Source organism: Meles meles, chromosome 1 (genome assembly GCF_922984935.1).
Source record: "Meles meles chromosome 1, mMelMel3.1 paternal haplotype, whole genome shotgun sequence".
Taxonomy (NCBI): domain Eukaryota; kingdom Metazoa; phylum Chordata; class Mammalia; order Carnivora; family Mustelidae; genus Meles; species Meles meles.
In genome coordinates, this window is record NC_060066.1 from 168,508,387 (window position 1) to 168,526,797 (window position 18,411).

At 45.1% G+C, this 18,411-nt stretch overlaps 1 protein-coding gene across 6 annotated transcripts in view; it reads right to left on the reverse strand.

The window, feature by feature from the left end:
* Window positions 1-18,411, reverse strand: part of FGGY (FGGY carbohydrate kinase domain containing) — a 408,575-nt gene that overhangs the window by 169,419 nt on the left and 220,745 nt on the right. For all 6 annotated transcript variants that reach the window (XM_045978589.1, XM_045978603.1, XM_045978591.1 and 3 more), the window contains one exon: window positions 2,936-3,039. In XM_045978589.1, the coding sequence (XP_045834545.1) occupies window positions 2,936-3,039 (104 nt within the window). The remainder of the gene's footprint in view (window positions 1-2,935; window positions 3,040-18,411) is intronic.

Genomic DNA, 18,411 nt, shown 5'->3' on the forward strand with positions numbered 1-18,411 from the left:
TTATTAGCATTTGTTTACTTGGCCATTCATTCATTCATATGTAGAAAGAGGCAGCCTGGATCAAGCACAAAATATTCTTGGGAATTTTGACTCAATCAACATACTGATTCAGAAACATCAGTGAACAGACAGGAAGAAACAGAATCCTTTAGCCCAGGTTGAACACCACTTTTTGAAAAGCCCAGAGTCCCCTCTGGTCCCTGTATTCTGTTTGGTGAATTTTTCCTGACAGTTGGTGGTTTTATTTGCCAGAACCACAACAAAGGGGGTCCTTGATTTTCCCTGGGAGTGTTTCCTTAGACCTGCACCTCTCCTAGACCTCACAAAGGTGTTATTGTTGCTGGCTCACTAGGCGCCCGGCACCTGAGCAAGATCAAAGGCATTTTCTGATGCCAGCATGACCACAGTCTCGCCCTCGCCACATAACATTAAAGCTGATGATTAATCCCGTTGGCCCAGAAGGTCCCTTCCCACTCCCAAGTACAAAGCTGGATGGGGGTGGGGACTTTATTTCCAGCACAACACGACCATAATAAACTGGCATTTTATGGCCCTAATTCATTGCAACCAACTGCAGCTGCCCATCAAACTCGTTAAAGCCCCAACAGTTGCTTCGTGTGAGCCTTATATATCACTAGGACAGTGTACTAAGAATCTCCACCATTTCTGAGTGTCTGCTCTAGACTAGATACATACGTGCACAATTCACACTAAACAGCAACATCAGCCCTGATGGGATGGCGGAAGGATGTGAGATTTGGAGAAGTAGCTCACCTCTCAGGTCATAAGCTCAAAACGTGCATGAGCAGGGGTTCAACCCGCATCTGGAGAGCTCTGAAGCCCAGGTCGGCTCCACTTCTTTGAGGGACGTGACCATGGGGCACAGCACTGCGAGGCACTGAGTGGGATCTGAGTGCTGGGCCTGAGTGCTCTGCTCAGCTCAACAGCTTGTGACCCAGGGAACATTTCTGGATTCTTCTATGCCTTAGCTGCCTAATTGGCAAAATGGATCCTGTAGGAAAAGGGAGCACCAATCCCATTAAGAGACAAGGAGAATGAGGAGTGGGGACATGACAGAGTCCCTCAGTTTCGTTTGGATTTGCTTCTGCTCAGAAGTCTGAACTGAGTGTAATTAAAATTTCTGAAATTCAGATTTCACAGGAGGAACCAGATTAGATGTGTCCCTGTGAAAATGGGAGTGATTTAAATAGGTTTCAATCGGGGTTTAGTTAAGAAAAGCTAGGCGGTGCAGACTCATGTCCACAGAGGTGAGGGCGGGCTGCCCGGCCAGGTGCCTCCTGGGTGAGGCGGCCCAAGGCCTCTGCAGACCTCTCCCTTCAGGGACAGCTGGACCCTACAACAGGGATACTGAGGGGATTTTAAAAACTCAATTTAAAAAGTTTCACTTAAGACCTTGTCCACAGAAACAAACAAAAGCAAAACATTTTTTGTTTTGTTTTGTTTTGGGGGCTTTCTTTTGGCAGGGGGAAAGGGCAGGATCAAGGGAATCTATGACCTTGGAATTCAACATAAATGTCCCCTCAGGAAGGTGTCCCTAACCCTGGACCCTTCCCAGGTAGAGTCAGTCCCTGCGTCCTTTCTGCCCAACAGCACCAGCACATCTCTTCAAGAGCTAACCACCACGGAGCTCGCCCTTCATGGCAAGTGCGTCACAGCCTCATTTCAAGTTCAGAACACTAGGAGCTGTGTACTTGGACTCTCCACATTTTGTAGAGAAGGAATCTGAGCCCCAAAGGGCTAAGTGCCTTGCCAGGGGCCCCATACTTAGTAAGCAGAGGAAGTACAATTGGAAACCAACGGAGCTGGATCTACCATGAAATGGGAAGCGGTGCACACTGTTTGGCACATGGTAGGTGCTCAGGATCCTGGGTTCCATCTGCATGGATATTCTGGGGCCTTGTACTGGTAATGCCAGCTATGATGATGCCTCATCGATAGGAGGACTTCTGTCACCCTTATGTCCCCAAGGTTTAGCACAGCTCCAGACACAAGAAGGGAGAGGAGTAAGTATGTACTCAACCAAAATATTTAATGGTAAAAAAGGCTCATTGGTCCCTACTGCTATTCACCATAGTTTGACATGGCACCTGATTCCCCATGGTCACAGATATTCTGCCCTGGACTGGGTCCACGCTCATCCTCGCCCACCTTCCTCTCCTTCTCCCCCTGCCTGCCTCCTCCTCCTCCCCCTCTCTCCCTCTATTTTACTCATCTGGGAAAAATCCAAGGAGTCGTCCATCTAAGTTTAACAGAGTAATGACTTTTAAATAAAAATATGGTAGAAATGGGTACTTATCGAAATGGAATGCTTTCAGACTCATGCATTTAAAGGAGATATAAATTTTAGGGCAAGCACTATATTTTAACTGCAATCTTGGAGAACGCCTTTCCACTAATTCATGGAGAAAAATTAACAAAGTGAAAATTGCTTATCAGTGTTCTTTTGAAGTCATGATATGCAGCCCAATTCTATAGATCATCAGGGCGCTTCCAGGGAGATGGATTTATATTGATTTGGAGAGAGCTCAGCGGCCAAGGAAAACAGACACCCCTTTGCAGAGAAGACTCAGCAACCCATTAGGGACAGATCAGCCTGGGAGCAAGGCGCTGCCACACTTGGATCCAATTTCAGCTCTCATGCCTGAGCTTTCTGACCAGGGAGATGTCAAAGACAGACTCAGACCTCTACACTTTTTAAGAATCTGGCCCCTGGACAAAGATACAGCAAATTTAAGTACAGCTTTTGGGAGATGGGCTGGGCTTCTGGCTAGACAGAGCAGGCAGGCAGCAGGAAGGGAAGAAACTGACAGGCAACAGCGCCAGAAGTCACATCTCCTCTTAGGCTGCCCCCCTCCCCCCACACCCCGCTCCCAACCCGCTGGCAGTCGCCCCCCCCTCTACCCAGCAGACTCACCCCCATGTGACAAGAAGATGTTCCACAGATGATAGCCAGCCGTGACGTCACTGGCTGTCCCTCACAGGCAAGGCCGTACCCTCTCACATCTGCTCCAATCACTCCTGTGAGAAAGCAAAACAAAACAAAACCCCTCTTCAAAAAAATAATAAAATAAATAATGAGAAAAGAACACTAAGAATAAGCATACAACACTCCATTATACAGCCAAACACTGAGAGAGCGTTCCTGTGTAGGCCAGTGTGGGGAACCTAGGAAACATGTGATGCCCGTGCTTTGTCTGGTCCATGTACAGCGTCTAACTGTTGTAGGAATCCTAGTCACCATCATTAGAATAATCAAAGCGGCAGCCGTCAGGAAATACCAGGCACTATGCTGAACACTTATGTGTAGGACCTCCTTTTATATTAACCCTGTCAAGTCCGTCTTGTCAATGCCACACCCATCGGTGGAGAAACTATACAGCAGGTGTCAGGAAGTGGGAGCTGCAGACATGCCAACATTCCTCACTACAACCACGGGCAGGGGTGCAGTGTGCTGGGGCAGGGCAGAGACTGGGCTCCGGGTGACCTCCCCAATTCCACCCGGCGCCAGCCTTGTCCCCACTCTCCGCTGTCTTTCCCACTTCAAGGCCTTTGTACTTGTTCTTCCCTCCATCTGAAATGCCATTCCCCAACCTCCTTGCCAGGCTACTCCTATTTATTCCTTACTCAAATGTTACTTCCTCAGGTGGCTTCCCTGGTCCTCCAGGAAAGATGGGAGTCTCCCTGTTCAGTATTCAAACACACCCTTGAACTTCCCTAGCACACAAGACAGTGTTTTGTTTTGTTTTGCTTTTTAATTTAAACTCAAGTAGTATATATATATGGCCAATATATAGCACATCATTAGTCTCAGGTGTAGTGTCCAAGAATTCATCAGTTGTGTAAACACAGTGCTCATCCTATCACATGTCCTCCTTAATGCCTGTCACCCCATTACCCATCCCCCTCCCAGCTACTCTCCAGCAACTCTCAGTTTGTTTCCTATAGTGAAGAGTTCTCTCATGGTTCTTCTCCCTCTCTGAGGACTTCCCATTCAGTTTGCCCTCCCTTCCCCTATGATCCTCTGTGCTGTTTCTTATACTTGCACATGAGTGAAACCATACGATAATTTGATTTACTTATTTCGCTCAGCGTAATACCCTCCAGTTCCATCCACGTTGATGAAAATAAGATTTCATCTCTTCTGATGGCTGAGTAATATTCCATTGTGTATATATACACCAAACCTTCTTTATCCACTCATCTGTCAATGGACATCTGGACTCTTTCCATAGTTTGGCTATTGTGGACATTGCTGCTATGAATATTGGGGTGCAGATGTCCCTTCGGATCACTACATTTGTATCTTTGGGGTAAATACCTAATAGTGCAATTGCCAGATTATAGGGTAGCTCTATTTTTAACTTCTTGAGGAACCTCCATACTATTTTCCAGAATGGTTATATCAGGACATTCCCACCAGCAGTGTAAGAGGGTTTCCCTTATTCCAAATCTTCACCAACATCTGTTGTTTCCTGACTTATTAATTTTAGCCATTCTGACTGGTGTGAAGTGGTATCTTATTGTGGTTTTGATTTGTATTTCCCTGACACCAAGGGATATGGGGCATTTTTTTCATGTGTCTGTTAGCCATTTGGATGTCTTCTATGGAGAAATACCTGTTCATGTCTTCTGCCCATTTCTCGACTGGATTACTTGTTTTTTTGGGGTGTTGAGTTTGTTAGGTTCTTTGTAAATCATGAACACTACCCCTTTATCTGATATGTCATTTGCAAATATCTTCTCCCATTCCATAGGTTGCCTTTCAGTTTTTTTGTTTGTTTGTTTCCTTTACTGTGAAGAAACTTTTTATCTTGATGAAGTCCTAAAAGTTCATTTTTGCCTTTGTTTTCCTTGCCTTTGGAGATGTGTCTATCAAGAAGTTGCTGCAGCCGAGGTTGGAGAGGTTGTTGCCTGTGTTCTTAAGGATTTTGATGGATTCCTGTCTTACATTTAGGTCTTTCATCCATTTTGAGTTTACCTTCATATATGATATAAGGAAATGGCCAAGTTTCATTCATGAACATGTGGCTCTCCAATTTTATTGGGTGCACCATTTATTGACAAGACTATACTTTTTCCATTGGATATTCTTTCCTGCTTTGTTGAAGATTCATTGACCATACAGTTAAGTGTCCATTTCTGGGTTCTATATTCTGTTCCATTGATCTATGTGTCCATTTTTGTGATAATACCGTACTGTCTTGATAATTACAGCTTTGTAATATAGCTTGAAGTCTTGGATTGTGATGCTACCAGGTTTGATTTTCTTTTTTTAACATTCCTCTGGCTATTCAGAAAATATCAGAATATTTTCTGATTCCATAAAAATTTTAGGATTATTTGTTCCAGCTCTGTGAAAAGTGTTAATGATATTTTGAGAGGGACTGCACTAAATGTGTAGATTGCTCTGGGTAGCATAAACATTTTAATAATATTTATTCTTCCAAACCATGAGCATGGAATGTTTTTCCATTTCTTTGTGTCTTCCTTAATTTCTTAAATATTCTGTAGTTTTTAGAGTTCAGATCTTTTGGCTCTTTGGTTAGAGTGGTTTTTGATGCAGTTGTAAATGGAATTGATTCCTTAATTTCTTTCTTCTGTCTCATTGTTACTGTAAAGAATTCCAATGATTTCTGTGCCTTGATTTTATATCCTGTCACATTACTAATTTCTTATATGAGTTCTGGAGTTTGGGGGTGGAGTATTTGGGGGTATTCCATACTGTGTAGCATGTTATCTGTGAAGAGTAGAGTTTGACTTCTTTGCCAATTCGGATGCCTTTCTTTTTGTTGTCTGACTGCTGAAGCTAGGAGTTCCAGTACTATGCTGAATAACAGTAGTGAGAGTGGGCATCCCTGTCATGTTCCTGACCTCAGGGGAAAGCTCTCAGTTTTTCCCATTGAGAATGATATTTGCTGTGGGCTTTTCATAAATGGCTTTTATGATATTGAGGTATGTGCCCTCTATGCCTACACTGTGGAGAGTTTCAATCAAGAAAAGATGTTGTATTTTGTCAAAAGCTTTTTCTACAACAATTGAGAGGATCATATGGTTCTTGTCTTTTCTTTTATTAATGTGGTGCATCACATTGATTAACTGATTTGTAGATGTTGAACCACCCTTGAAGCCCAGGAAAAAATTCTACTTGGCATGGTGAATAATCCTTTTAATGCACTGTTGGATCCTACTGGCTAGTGTCTTGGTGAGAATTTTGGCATCTGTGCTCGTCAGGGATATTGATTTATAATTCTCCTTCTTGGTGGGGTCTTTATCTCGTTTTGGTCAAGGTAATACAGGCCTCATGCAACAAGTTTAGAGGTTTTCCTTCCCTTTCTGTTTTTTGAAACAGCTTCAAAAGAATAGAGGTATTAGACACTGGTGGTTTTAAAAGCCTACACTGCCTGCCTCTTCTATAATAAAAGCTTCTGGAAGCTGGCACTTTCTTATCCACATGCTGAGAAGCCCAGCCCCTACATAGATGCTGGTGCAGAGCAGAAGGCAAAAGTACCAATGCGTGGGAATGCAAGGATAAGGAAGACAACTCTCTGTCCTTGGACTGCTCCCAGTCTGGTGAGAGGAAAGAGAACCCTAAAAGAGCACTTCGGTATGGGGAGTCAGGATAAGATGGAAACGTGGAGACCACAGGAGCAGCCTAGTTCAACCAGCAGGGGTTCAGGGAGGTTTCCCTAGAAGGTGTGTCAATGCTGTGTTCTGCCGGAATTGGCCAGGAGAAAGGTGGAGGGGGTGCCTCCTCAGGCCATAAATGCCCAGATACTGACAGTATTGGCTGCTCAGCAAGCAGGTCTTTCCAGAAAGCAGGATCTCAAGGACCAATGACAGGCTCTCACATTCCAACAACTTTCTAGGTTTTTCCAAGGCTTTTTCCAAATTCTACCTTCCCGAGCACAGCCACTTAAAAACCTGGGCCATTGTTCAGAGGCCCAGCAGCAGGGGGAGGTAAGACTCTTTCAAACTTCCTGTGGTGATTGTCACCACAATGAGGTCCCAGCAACCGGATGATTGAGGTCTGAGACTGAGCCCGTTAGAGTCCTGGGCCTACTGGCTTTCATCAAGTCCCTTACTCTGCTCAGTACTGCGGGATCCTGCAGACTGCAGTTCAACATCGGCGGGGAGATCTGAAGGCTGTAGAAAGTAGAGAGTCAGAGTGTGTCTCCTTCTCCTGCATGACTTCAGCTCTGCTGACAGGGCCACATGGCTCTGATATCTGCTGACACCTTTGGACTCTGGTAACCTCTTCCTTCCTTTTCACTCTGGCCTGGGGTAGTAGCAGCTTCCATTTTGCTGCTCGCTGGCTAGCTTCACAAGGATATAGCCCGTCCTGGTGACTTCGTTATTTGGGTCACCAATTTTCTGTACTAAATTTCCTGTTTTTTAAATACTTAGTTTTTATTTTTCTAGGTGGACCCAGAGTGATACAGCTCCCCATCCAGGGCACAAAGAGTTTTGCACAGGAAGAAACCCTAGATCTGAGCTAGTATTAACGCGCTCTCTCCATACCTATCTCATTTTATTCTTAAAACCACTGAATGTGACTGGTACTGTTATCACCCTCATTTCAGAGAAGAGGAAACTGAAGCTTGCAAATGAGGGGTAACTTAACCATGTTCACATAGCTCACAAGAAGCAGGGTTAGTATTCATATCCAGGTAGGTTTGTTCCTAGGTTGTTCTCCAAGATAAAAACCCAATAACCGGGTGGCTGATATTATCTGTAGATCTCAATATACTAGGGTCTTAAAGATACTGATCCTGAGATCCCTGACAGAAGAGGGGTCAGCCACTGGTGGTCCACAGTGTTCTAAATAAGTTCAGGGAATTCCTGATGATGGCCCATACTTACTGACTCTACATATATAAAGCACAGGCAAAGCGTATCTCACAGGGTTTCAAATGGGAAAGTGAGAAAAAAAAAAGTCTATAGTATCTATTTCCTTGTTTCTTCTCCAGTAGATTCATTGTTGGTACATCTAGGCTTGGAATCTGAGGACTAGGGCATTGTAATGGGAGAAGAGTGGAATTTGGAGACCGGAAGACCAGCTATAAAATGAAGACAACAGCAGTATCATATGGTCACTGGGATACTAAGGAGATTTCAAAAATAAAAGTTTGATTAATGGTAGCTATGTCTCCATTGCTACTATCACAACGACCCTCACCACTAGCACCATCATCAGCACCAACAACCACTCAATTATTTCCCAAGAGACAGCTGTATTCTCTCTTCCCTCCTAGAAAAGATATCAGACATCTAAGATAGGCTGAGTGCTGTGCTGAGCTCTTTAAATATTATCTCATTTAATTTCCACAATGCCTACATTCTTTCCCTTTCTCAACAGATGCAGAAGGAAAGGTTCAGAATATTCAAGTGAAATGCCCAAGGAACATGACGCAGGTAGAAGGGGTGTCAGGACTGGACACTGTCCTGTCCAATTCCAAAGCCCATGTTCCTTCTACACTCCTTCAGTTTTTGATGTTATATTGTCTTATGTGAGGGAAACACATTTGTAAATATCAGCACACCACAGAACACTGGTAAGAGCCATGGGTTGAGAGTGCGAAAAGCTGAGTTTAGGCCCAATTGTGCCACACTACAACAAAGTCTGAGCCATTCCTTCACATCCACAACGTATATGTGAAGTCACAAATCGGGATCCTTTCTCTGCTCTTCTCAACATACAACACACCGTGCTTCTTCAAAAAACCAAGTAAAGTGTCTCCTTTTCTAAAAATAGGAGGGCAGAAAATGCCTCCCCAAATCCTACACTCTCGAGCTCTGAGACGTTGATCACCTCAGGCCAGGCTCACCTAACACGGGCAAGAGGCAGGTCATGTCCAATTCCCTCAGGAGAAGCCCTCTAACCCTGCTTCGTGTCCAGCCCAGTCCCCAGCAGGGCAGAGCCTACACGCCTGCTCTGAGGCCACAGGAAGCTGAGAGCTGATGGATCTCATCTCGTTTTTCCTTCAGACACACAGAGCTTGGAGGGGCCTTCCCTGCGAAAAGAGGCCCAAAGCAGGGAAAGCAACCAGGGGCAGGAGGAGCTTTCTCCTTTCTGAATAAATACATTGCACAACCCAGAGAGGACTCATAGGCTGCGCGTGTACATCAGGAAACAATTCACAAGACGGGATTTTGACAAGCACAGCCCTCAACGCTGCTGGGGCCCTTCATGGGACTGTAAAGTGTCAGTTTATTCAGCATTCTGCAGAAAGTTATTTAAAGAGCAAAATTAGCAGCTGAAGAAATAGGGAGGCCAAGAGAAGTGAGACATTCAATCTTATTTTTCCTGAAACTTGCACAATGCTCGGCTGATGGTAGTTCCTCAATAAATTTTTGTTGAATGAAAAAAAAAAAAAAAAAAACCCAACCCAGCAGGAAAACAAGCTTACAGAGTCACTACTCCTCCACATACACAGAACACAGTTTGTACCAAGGAATAGGTTTAAAATGAAATTAAAAAGAAAAAATTAAAACTTTAAGTATAGCTCTCCCATTTTCCCTTATGAGCTGTCTCCCTCCCTCTCCCCTATCTACCAACCATCCATCCATCCTTCCATCCATTTTCTGAACATCTACTACATTTATGTAAAAGAAAATGGAAACTTTGCAAATGTTATGATTACGAGTAAGTTAACCTATAATTTATCAAGCCACACTGCTTTGAAAACTTTAAAGGATTATATGGAAGAAAATCATCTCAAGTTCTAGCCTTTGTGTTATAATCATCTCGTACTTTATAGCTATATAAAGTACTTTATAGCTTGCAAAGCATCCTCAAACACTGTGCCCTTCATTTAGCTTTTAGAAAATCCCATGATATGTTATTTTCTCTCTAGGTCATAGTCGAAGAAACTGAATTTCAGAGACATGAAGTAACTCAGTCAAATTTATTTAGCTACTTAGAGGCAGAGGTAAGGGCTCAAACTAGGATTTTCTAGGTCTGTAGTTTTTTGTGTTTTTTTTGAGGGGGGGGGGGGAGTGGTTTTCGTTTTGGTTTTCCCCTGTGTTGGAAAATAAAAAGGTCTGCTACAGATATGTTGGCATCTTGAAAAAAATTCCCTTGAAATAACAGCCTCAGATACATTTTCTGAAGAGAAAAACAAGGGTTTTTGAACACTACATAAGACTCTATCATCTTTTGATTATGGATATGGCCATTTGGAGGGAAGAATAGATTGATAATTCTATCAATCTATTGATTGATAATTCTATCAAATGAGTTGTTCTACTATGACCCTATCAGCCTCACCGGGGAGGAGGCTCTCTGGAGACCACCAGCCTCACGTTTATAAGGCCTGCACCAGCAACAGTCAGCTCCTGGAAGGGTAAGAACCATCTCGAAGACGTTTCACTCTGCAGAGGATAAAACACTAGTCTAGGGACGCCTGGGTGACTCAGTGGGTTAAAGCCTCTGCCTTCAGCTCAGGTCATGAACCCAGGGTCCTGGGATCAAGCCCCGCATTGGGCTCTCTGCTCAGTGGGGAGCCTGCTTCCTCCTCTCTCTCTCTGCCTGCCTCTCTGCCTACTTGTGATCTCTGCCTCTCAAATAAATAAATTAAATATTTTTAAAAATCTTAAAAAAACAACAACAAAACACTAGTCTATACACAAGAAACCATGGCACTCTATTCTTCTAATGCTCTTTCATGCTATCTGGAATAGAACATGTGAAGTTGACATTATAGTGCTGTGCTTAAAGATATAGGCTCATTCGTTGTGTGACCTTAATCACATTTCTTATCTTTGTTTCTGTACAATTTGAATAATGGCATCTTCCTCTAGGACTTCTACAGGGATGAGATGTGTGAATATATGTAAAGTGCTGTCCAACAGAGAGACACTGCTCTGAGATGATGGAAATATTCTAGATCTGCACAGTCTGATACAGTAGTCACCAGGCCCATGTGGCAACTGAGCACCCGAAACATGGATCGTGCAACTGAGGGACTGATGCTTCTCTCTCATTCAGCTTTGCTGAAACAGCCACATGTGACCCGTGGACACATCCAGCACAGGGCAGAGCACGCCCAGCATATACGAACATCTGACTGTCTTTGTTACCGGAGTTGTCATTGTCCTCAGACTGAGAGACTTGACTCTCACTTACAGGCCCTTGGGCAAATGCCTTGATCTCAAAGAACCTCAGGTTTGGTATCTGAAGATTCTGGAATAACAATACTTACCTAACAACACTGCTGTGGGAATTAAGTGAGATGCATATGGAACATACCAGTACTTAACAAATGAGAACCCTAAATCCAGGACCTATGGAAGTGCTCGGCACAATTGTACAGTCTTCTACTTAGTCCTGTGTCTTGCTCATCCGTATCACTGGTCATCTGCTCGTGCTGTTCCTTCTGCTGAGGATATTCGTTCTACAACACACTCCATCCCCTGACAATCGCCCTGACAAACACAGACTACATTTTGAAGACTCCACTCTTTCAAAAGAAGTCTTCCCTGACCACATTGTTCCCCATCCCTCCAGGTACTTCGGCCAGGGAGAGCCAACGGAGCCTCTCTTACACTCCACTCCCTGACACTGTCCAGATTCTATCCGTGTATCTGTGATTTCTTTGTGTGCACAGCTGTCTCCCTCTACTACACTATGAGTAGACTGACGCCAGGGTGGTGGCACACTAAGTTTTGTTGCTGTTGTTATTTTAAGCCTTTTTTTTTTCAGTATTTTATTATTTATTTGTCAGAGAGAAAGAGAGAGAGAGAGAGAGCACAAGCAGGGGTGGGGGGCAGCAGAGGGAGAGGCAGAAGCAGACTCCTTGCTGAGCATAGAGCCAGATGCGGGACTCGAACCCAGGAATCTGGGATCATGACCTGAGCGGAAGGGCAGACGCTTAACCAACTGAACCACCTAGGCATCCCACTGTTGTTGTTTAATATATGAATGAATGGATGTGATAGAAGGCAGATACTAGTAAAGCCCAAGGCCTTTTCTAGAAAAAAGTGGCAGATGTAATCATGGAAAAATGCTCTATGTCTTAATATGACTAATGGGGAAAAGTGCTGAAGAGGTATGAGTGACAATCCATGGGTAATAGTAAAATTATTACTAGAGCCTCCCAACACATCTTGTTTAGAAGAGTTAAAATCACAGGTAAAGAGGAAAGTTCCTAAGATCCTTATGCTTACTGCAAGATGGCTTTGTGCCTGACACTTGCCAAAACTATGGTATTAACTCTTCTCACAATCCCGAGAGGCAGTTATTACTTCAGTCTTACTAACGGGGAAAATGAGACCAAAGTTGTCAAGTAACTTGTCCAAGATCCCTCAGAGGGAGGGTGGGGGAAGACGGTATCACAAGTGGTTCCACTGAACTCTAAATCCTAAAGAGCCTACAGAAATGAGTTCCTTTCTTTTCAACTGTGCGCAAGAATGCGAAGGATTTACACTCAACATAGCTGAACTCGGATCCCTTTCAGGATTTATTGTTATAATGCCACTACAGTACGCCCACGGGGTTCATCTCAAGCCCAACACAAGAAGGAGAATGAAACAGCTGAGAAGATTTCTGTGAACCTAGTGTTTGATGAAATATCACTTTGGCTTTTAAATTCGGTTTAGAGGAGAAGAGAGTTGAGGGAAATTGGAAGGGGAGATGAACCATGAGAGACTATGGACTCTGTAAAACAACCTGAGGGCTTTGAAGGGGCAGGGGGGTGGGGGGTTGGAGAACCAGGTGGTGGGTAATAGGGAGGGCATGTATTGCATGGAGCACTGGGTGTGGTGCAAAAACAATGAATACTGTTATACAGAAAAGAAATTTTTAAAAAAGTGAAAAAAAATTCGGTTTAGAATTCACCCAGTCTAAATCCTGAAGTAGACTTATCTTTAAAAACAACAACAATACAAACCCCTACATGATAATCCTACAAAGAAATTTGACACACCTTGGCACGGCCACTGTCTCCCGTCCCCACCCTGCACCCTCCACAGAGCCAGAAAGAGAACAGCGAGGGGTCTCCATCTGAAAGAGATGCAGACAGACTTTCACTGGCTACTTGAACTAGTCAGGGTGTAATGGTTAAGAACAAGGGCTCTAGAATTGGACTACCTGATTTAAAGATTATTTCACCTTCCTGTGCCTCAGCTTCCTTGTCGAAAAAATTGGAATGATGACCATGCATAACTCATAAGGCTATTGGGCAGGTGAAGTGGGGAGAACAGGGCATGGGACACAGTTTACTCAGTATATTTTTGCCATTGTTGTGACGACTGGCAACTCTTGGTCAGGGGTGTTAACAGCACGGCTTAGCAAGAGAGCAGACGCTCTTGTCAGCATGGTGCGTGCCTTGCCTGAGTTATTTGGGTTTACTTGGATTGACTGGACCGTTTTTGTTTTCCCACCCTTGCATACACCACCGGTGACAGAATAATGGGAGGCTCCAGGGAATAAGGAAGAGGAGGTACCAGATAGCAGCAACCATCCAGGCTACCATTTTAAACATTGTTGAGAATAAACCAATAGCTGTTTTTATCTCTAAAAGCCGCAATAACATGTAGCACTCCTCATACCACAATTCTACTTGGAATGGCACTTCTCACTTCTTTCTGAAAGCTACCCTCTTCCATGACTGGCACCAATCAGAAACCAATACAAGAGCCCTGGGAGGGCCAGAGAACAAAGAACCAATCTTCAGAGAACTGGGTCTTACTCCTCTGTCCCTCCCTTCTGACCAGAAAGATCAAATCTCGAAGGTAGACTAATATGTAATAGCTAGGAAATCTGAGCCTTGGGAGAATGCTAGCAAAATCCACAGCAAAGACAAAGCAAAAACTTGGTTTCAGAAATTCCTTTCTCCCCAACCTCAGTACGGCCTCCAGACTACTTGGACATTCTCATCTATGACCTCATAAAAGACAATTTTTCACTTGCAGGCATTAGACATGGTAAAGGGTCAGGCTGAAATCCAACGCAAATAGCCAAGTTAACACACAAAAATTACTTTTAAAATAAAGAAATCAAAAGAAAGAGGACTGGCCCAAGTACAAGAAATGTATCTTATGAAATAAATCCTTAAACAGATCTGAAACTGATTCTAAATCACACAGCTTCTTTCTGATATCTTACAAACTAATTCAGCAGCTATATCCTGAATCCCAATTATATGCCACGCACTGTGTTAAGGGTTAGAGATCTACAGATGGAAGATGTTTCCTTTTATTCTACGAGGTCCCAGCCCAGTAGGGGTGGAGAGATATATAGGCAGACACTTAGAAGACAGCATGGAATAAGTCATGACTCAGACCTGAGCAAGTCTAACGGCAATATGGAGTCCTGGCCCCCGACCTAGCTTGGTTAGTCAGGGAGGACCCCCTGGAGGAGGTGAGGCAGGAGTTACCTCAGTCAGCAGGGGGAGGAGAGAGGGAGGGAGAGGCATCTCCAATAGACCTCGAGACCAGACAAAAACACAAGAGAAAGAAATAGAGGATGCATGGTCCACTGGGCCACACAATCTGAGGAGACGAGCGTCTTGTATTCTGAAGGCCTTGACTGGTATAAAGCTCTGGGTCTGAATCAGACAGATCTACACTTGATTCCCAGTCAAACAGTGTGCTCAGCAACCTTCAACAAGCTAACTTATCTCAGCTAACTTTGAGGCTTGGTTTTCTCAGCTGTAAGGTGGGAAGAATGGCACTTCCTTTACAGAGTCATTCTTCCTTTAGCACTGTATGTCCAGTGCCCCAGGATACCTCTCCACAGTCCCAAGCAAACTGGAATGGTTGGTCACCCTATGTATACGGCAAGTGGCCTTGTGCCTGGCATACAGGAACTGCTGAATAAATGTTAGTGTCCCATTGCTCCCTGGAGAAAGCAACAGTACGTTTCCCTCAGCAACCTTCTTGCCCCTAGACAAATGATCTCATTTATAAAATTCTCGGATGGCTCCTTCAAGGTGGAGAGAGGAACCAGCAGCCCTGATCATGCCCTCAAAGACAGAGAGCAGACCAGGGAGATGCTGCAGGAAGACACCAGGAGAGACACGGGACGGCTTGGACAGCTTGTAGGACACTCAGATTATGGGGCAAGGCCTGAAATCTCAAGAGAAAAAGAACTCATCTGGCAGGGAGCTCTCCCCAGCCTCTGATGCCAAGCTCAGTACCTCCTCCCTTGGTATGAGTTTCGGTTCCATCAAAAACTTCCAGAGGTTTTGTGGGGTTAGTTGAACATTGACAGATTCTTCAAAGCCTGGAATTCAGTCTGCCAGCCAAAACCGAGCCAAGTTTCTGTGGGGCAAGGAGCTCCCCCAGGGCGGGTCACAGGGCTCCACCACACATAGACCGATTAATCTACCCTTACCCCAAGCTTCAGACAACAAGGAGACAAGAAAGAAAAGTAGATCCTGAAGCTGGATCCTGATTCAACACCCCCAGCCCCACTCCCGGGAGAGCGTGGGTGGGAGTGTAAGGCGACCCTCGGCACCGGATAGGAGTCAGGCCAAAGCGGCAGAGAATTAAAAGTGATATGGAGAGCAGCTGGAGAGAGGGGGAAAAAAAAGAAAAATAAAAAACAAAATCCGAGCAGGATGAAGGGCCCAGGTTTTAACACAATGAATGACATGTGGCTGAAATAGTTTCAAAGAGAACAAAAGCTTAGGTAAATAAATAGTGTTGGAAGATGAGAGCAAAAATGAATTACAGGAAATCCCACAAGGAATACACAGGCATTTTTCAAAAACTGCAGTTGAAACAGCATCTCTGCTTTGGCGGAGATCAAGACTCGGCCCTCCCCGTTCCACCTATGCACCTGCTCCTGAAGCCTGCTTCTTGGGAGCACAGCCCTGGCTAGCATGGCTGTCCTTTCTCTGAGCCCACTCCAGGCTCCGTGGGGGTAACCGGCGATAGCCGGAAAGGGAAACACTTCCAGGCACCACAGTGACTCCCTGTACGATCTCAGGCAAATGAGCTGAGCTCCTTGCTTCTCTGAGACCTCATCTGTAAAAGGTTAGTGATGGCTTCAAAGTAAAAGTAAAAATATAACCTTGGTTTGAAAGCGCAGTGCTCATATGTGTGAGGCCCTGAGTAATGTTCTCTGCCTACTGCGCTAGGAAGGAGTCAACGTGAGCAGCATTTATCCAACACCAGCCTATGTCCAGGGCCGCACTCGGCATTGTATGGGAAACAGGATTTGCAGAAACACAGCCACTGTCCTCCAAGAGCTTACAAACTCACGGGAGCTACGGCTGCCTGAACACAGCAGACTGACAATGTCTGCAACAGAAGTACCAACAAGCCTCTGGCAGGCAGAGCGGAGGCCTCCCCGGTGGGGGTGAGGGGCACAAGCGTTCTCCCCTGCGGCCCTCCTCCCCCTTCACTCTGATGACTTGACACACGGGCGCTCCAGGTCCGGTCCCAGCCGATCTCAAAAGCCTTAGCACTTCTTCATGTCACTTACATCAAGCGTGTGTGGTACCTACCTGTGCCAGGCATGGTGCTAAGTGCTTCATGGAAATTAACTGATTTCATCCTCACGACTGCTACTAAGATGCCCACCTTGGAGACGAAAACTGAGACCTTCCAGGTTCAGTAACTGACACTCGATCGCACAGGGAGCAGCGGGTGATGACGTGGAACGTAACTCAGCCTGGCATGAGGAGTCATGCTTTCCCCCAAGCATTCAGCTGCTGGAATGCTACAGGTGGCTCTGGTGCACACAGGCACACGTTTCTATCGGATGGACGCTCTCTGCCTACATCACTGCTCACTCTCTGCTCTCCTCTGAAACTCTGGATTTCAAAGGGAAGAATTTTCCAGTGATTTAAAAAGTAACTCCCGGTCTGCCACCTCAAAGCACCTGCATGCAAGTCCAGACTGCGGCCAGTTCGCTTGTTCCCTCCTGAGCATGCCACAGTAGGGACTCAACAGCCCCTTTCTGTGTGGTCCAGAAGCAGCAGCCCATGGGAGGATGTGAAGCAGATGCCACTGGCCAGGGCCTTCCAACCTCGTGGTGGCCCCCTGGGCACTGTCCCCAAAGTGAGCCTATTTTTCTCATCATCCATGTCCTCCCCATAGCCAGCCTTCTCCCTGTCACCCTACAGCCTCAGTGCTGGCCGGGCGGCAGGCATTCCCTCATTTTACCCTCTGTCACCTTCCCGTGAGGCTATGCGGCCCGAGTCCGTCCAGGCTGTTGACACAGAACGGCATAATCTGCTGACTGAAATAAGACACATTTCTCTCTCACAATTCTGGCACCTGGACATCCGGCTGAGACTAAGGTGCTAGCAGGGGCAGGTTTTGCTATCAGCCTTCTTCTTTATCTACAGATGGCTGTGGTTTGGCTTTGTCCTCACAGCAGAGAGAGAAATACCAAGCTTTCCCATCTCTTCTTAGAAAGGCACTAACCCTGTTCACAAGGGCTCCACCCTCAGGAGCGAATTTTCTCTCAGAGGCCCCACACTTACTTTCTCTTTTTTTTTAAGGACTTTATTTATTTATTTGACAGAGAGCAAGCACAAGCAGGGGGAGAGGCAGAGGGAGAGTGAGAAGCAGACTCTCTGCAGAGCAGGGGAAGCTTGATATGAGACTCGAACCCAGGACTCTGGGATCATTACCTGAGCTGAAGGCAGTGGCTTTACCAACTGAACCACCCAGTTGCCCTTCCCCCCACGCTTTCTAATACCATCATATTTGTGCTTAGAATGTCAACATATGAATGTGGGCAGGGGGACACAAACAGTTCATAGCACGCATGGTCCTGGTAGAGACAGAAGGGGCTTAGAATCCTCGCTTACACATACAATGGAAGGTCCCTGTGTTAATATGCCGTGGAGAGAGCAGTAACTGATGACCTCATTTCAGCCGAGGAGGTTGGAATTCTATTTAACACACTGGTAAGGGAGGCTTCCTGTTTAGACATCAAAAAAGAAAAAAAAATATGCTACCACCTTTACTCCTAACATGTACTGTGCACTGAAAAAGAGGACTTTGAACATCATCTCCCCCTTTCTGGATGACTTATCAGTATTCCAAGGAGGAATGAGGAACTACTTTTATTAAGCAACTACTACAAGCCAGCAAGTGCTGAGTTGTAAGTTGTCCCTTAGTGTGCTGTTAGTATTCGGAGTTCACTCCTACCCAATTACTTCTGATGGCCCATCACATATTACACCACTCATCTCCTCCTTCCACTCCTGATGGCCACACTAGGTCATTCTCCTGACTGCACTCCCAGCGCCTGGCACAGGGCTACATGATGCTAATGCTTAATAACTTTTATTCTCATTGATATTTTTAATAAACTTTATCAGTGAAGTATAGCATGCAGCAAAAGGTCACAGATTTTAAATACTCACTTTGGTGAATTCTCACAAAGTAAACACATCTACCCAGATGATGAAATTATATCCCTTCATACCC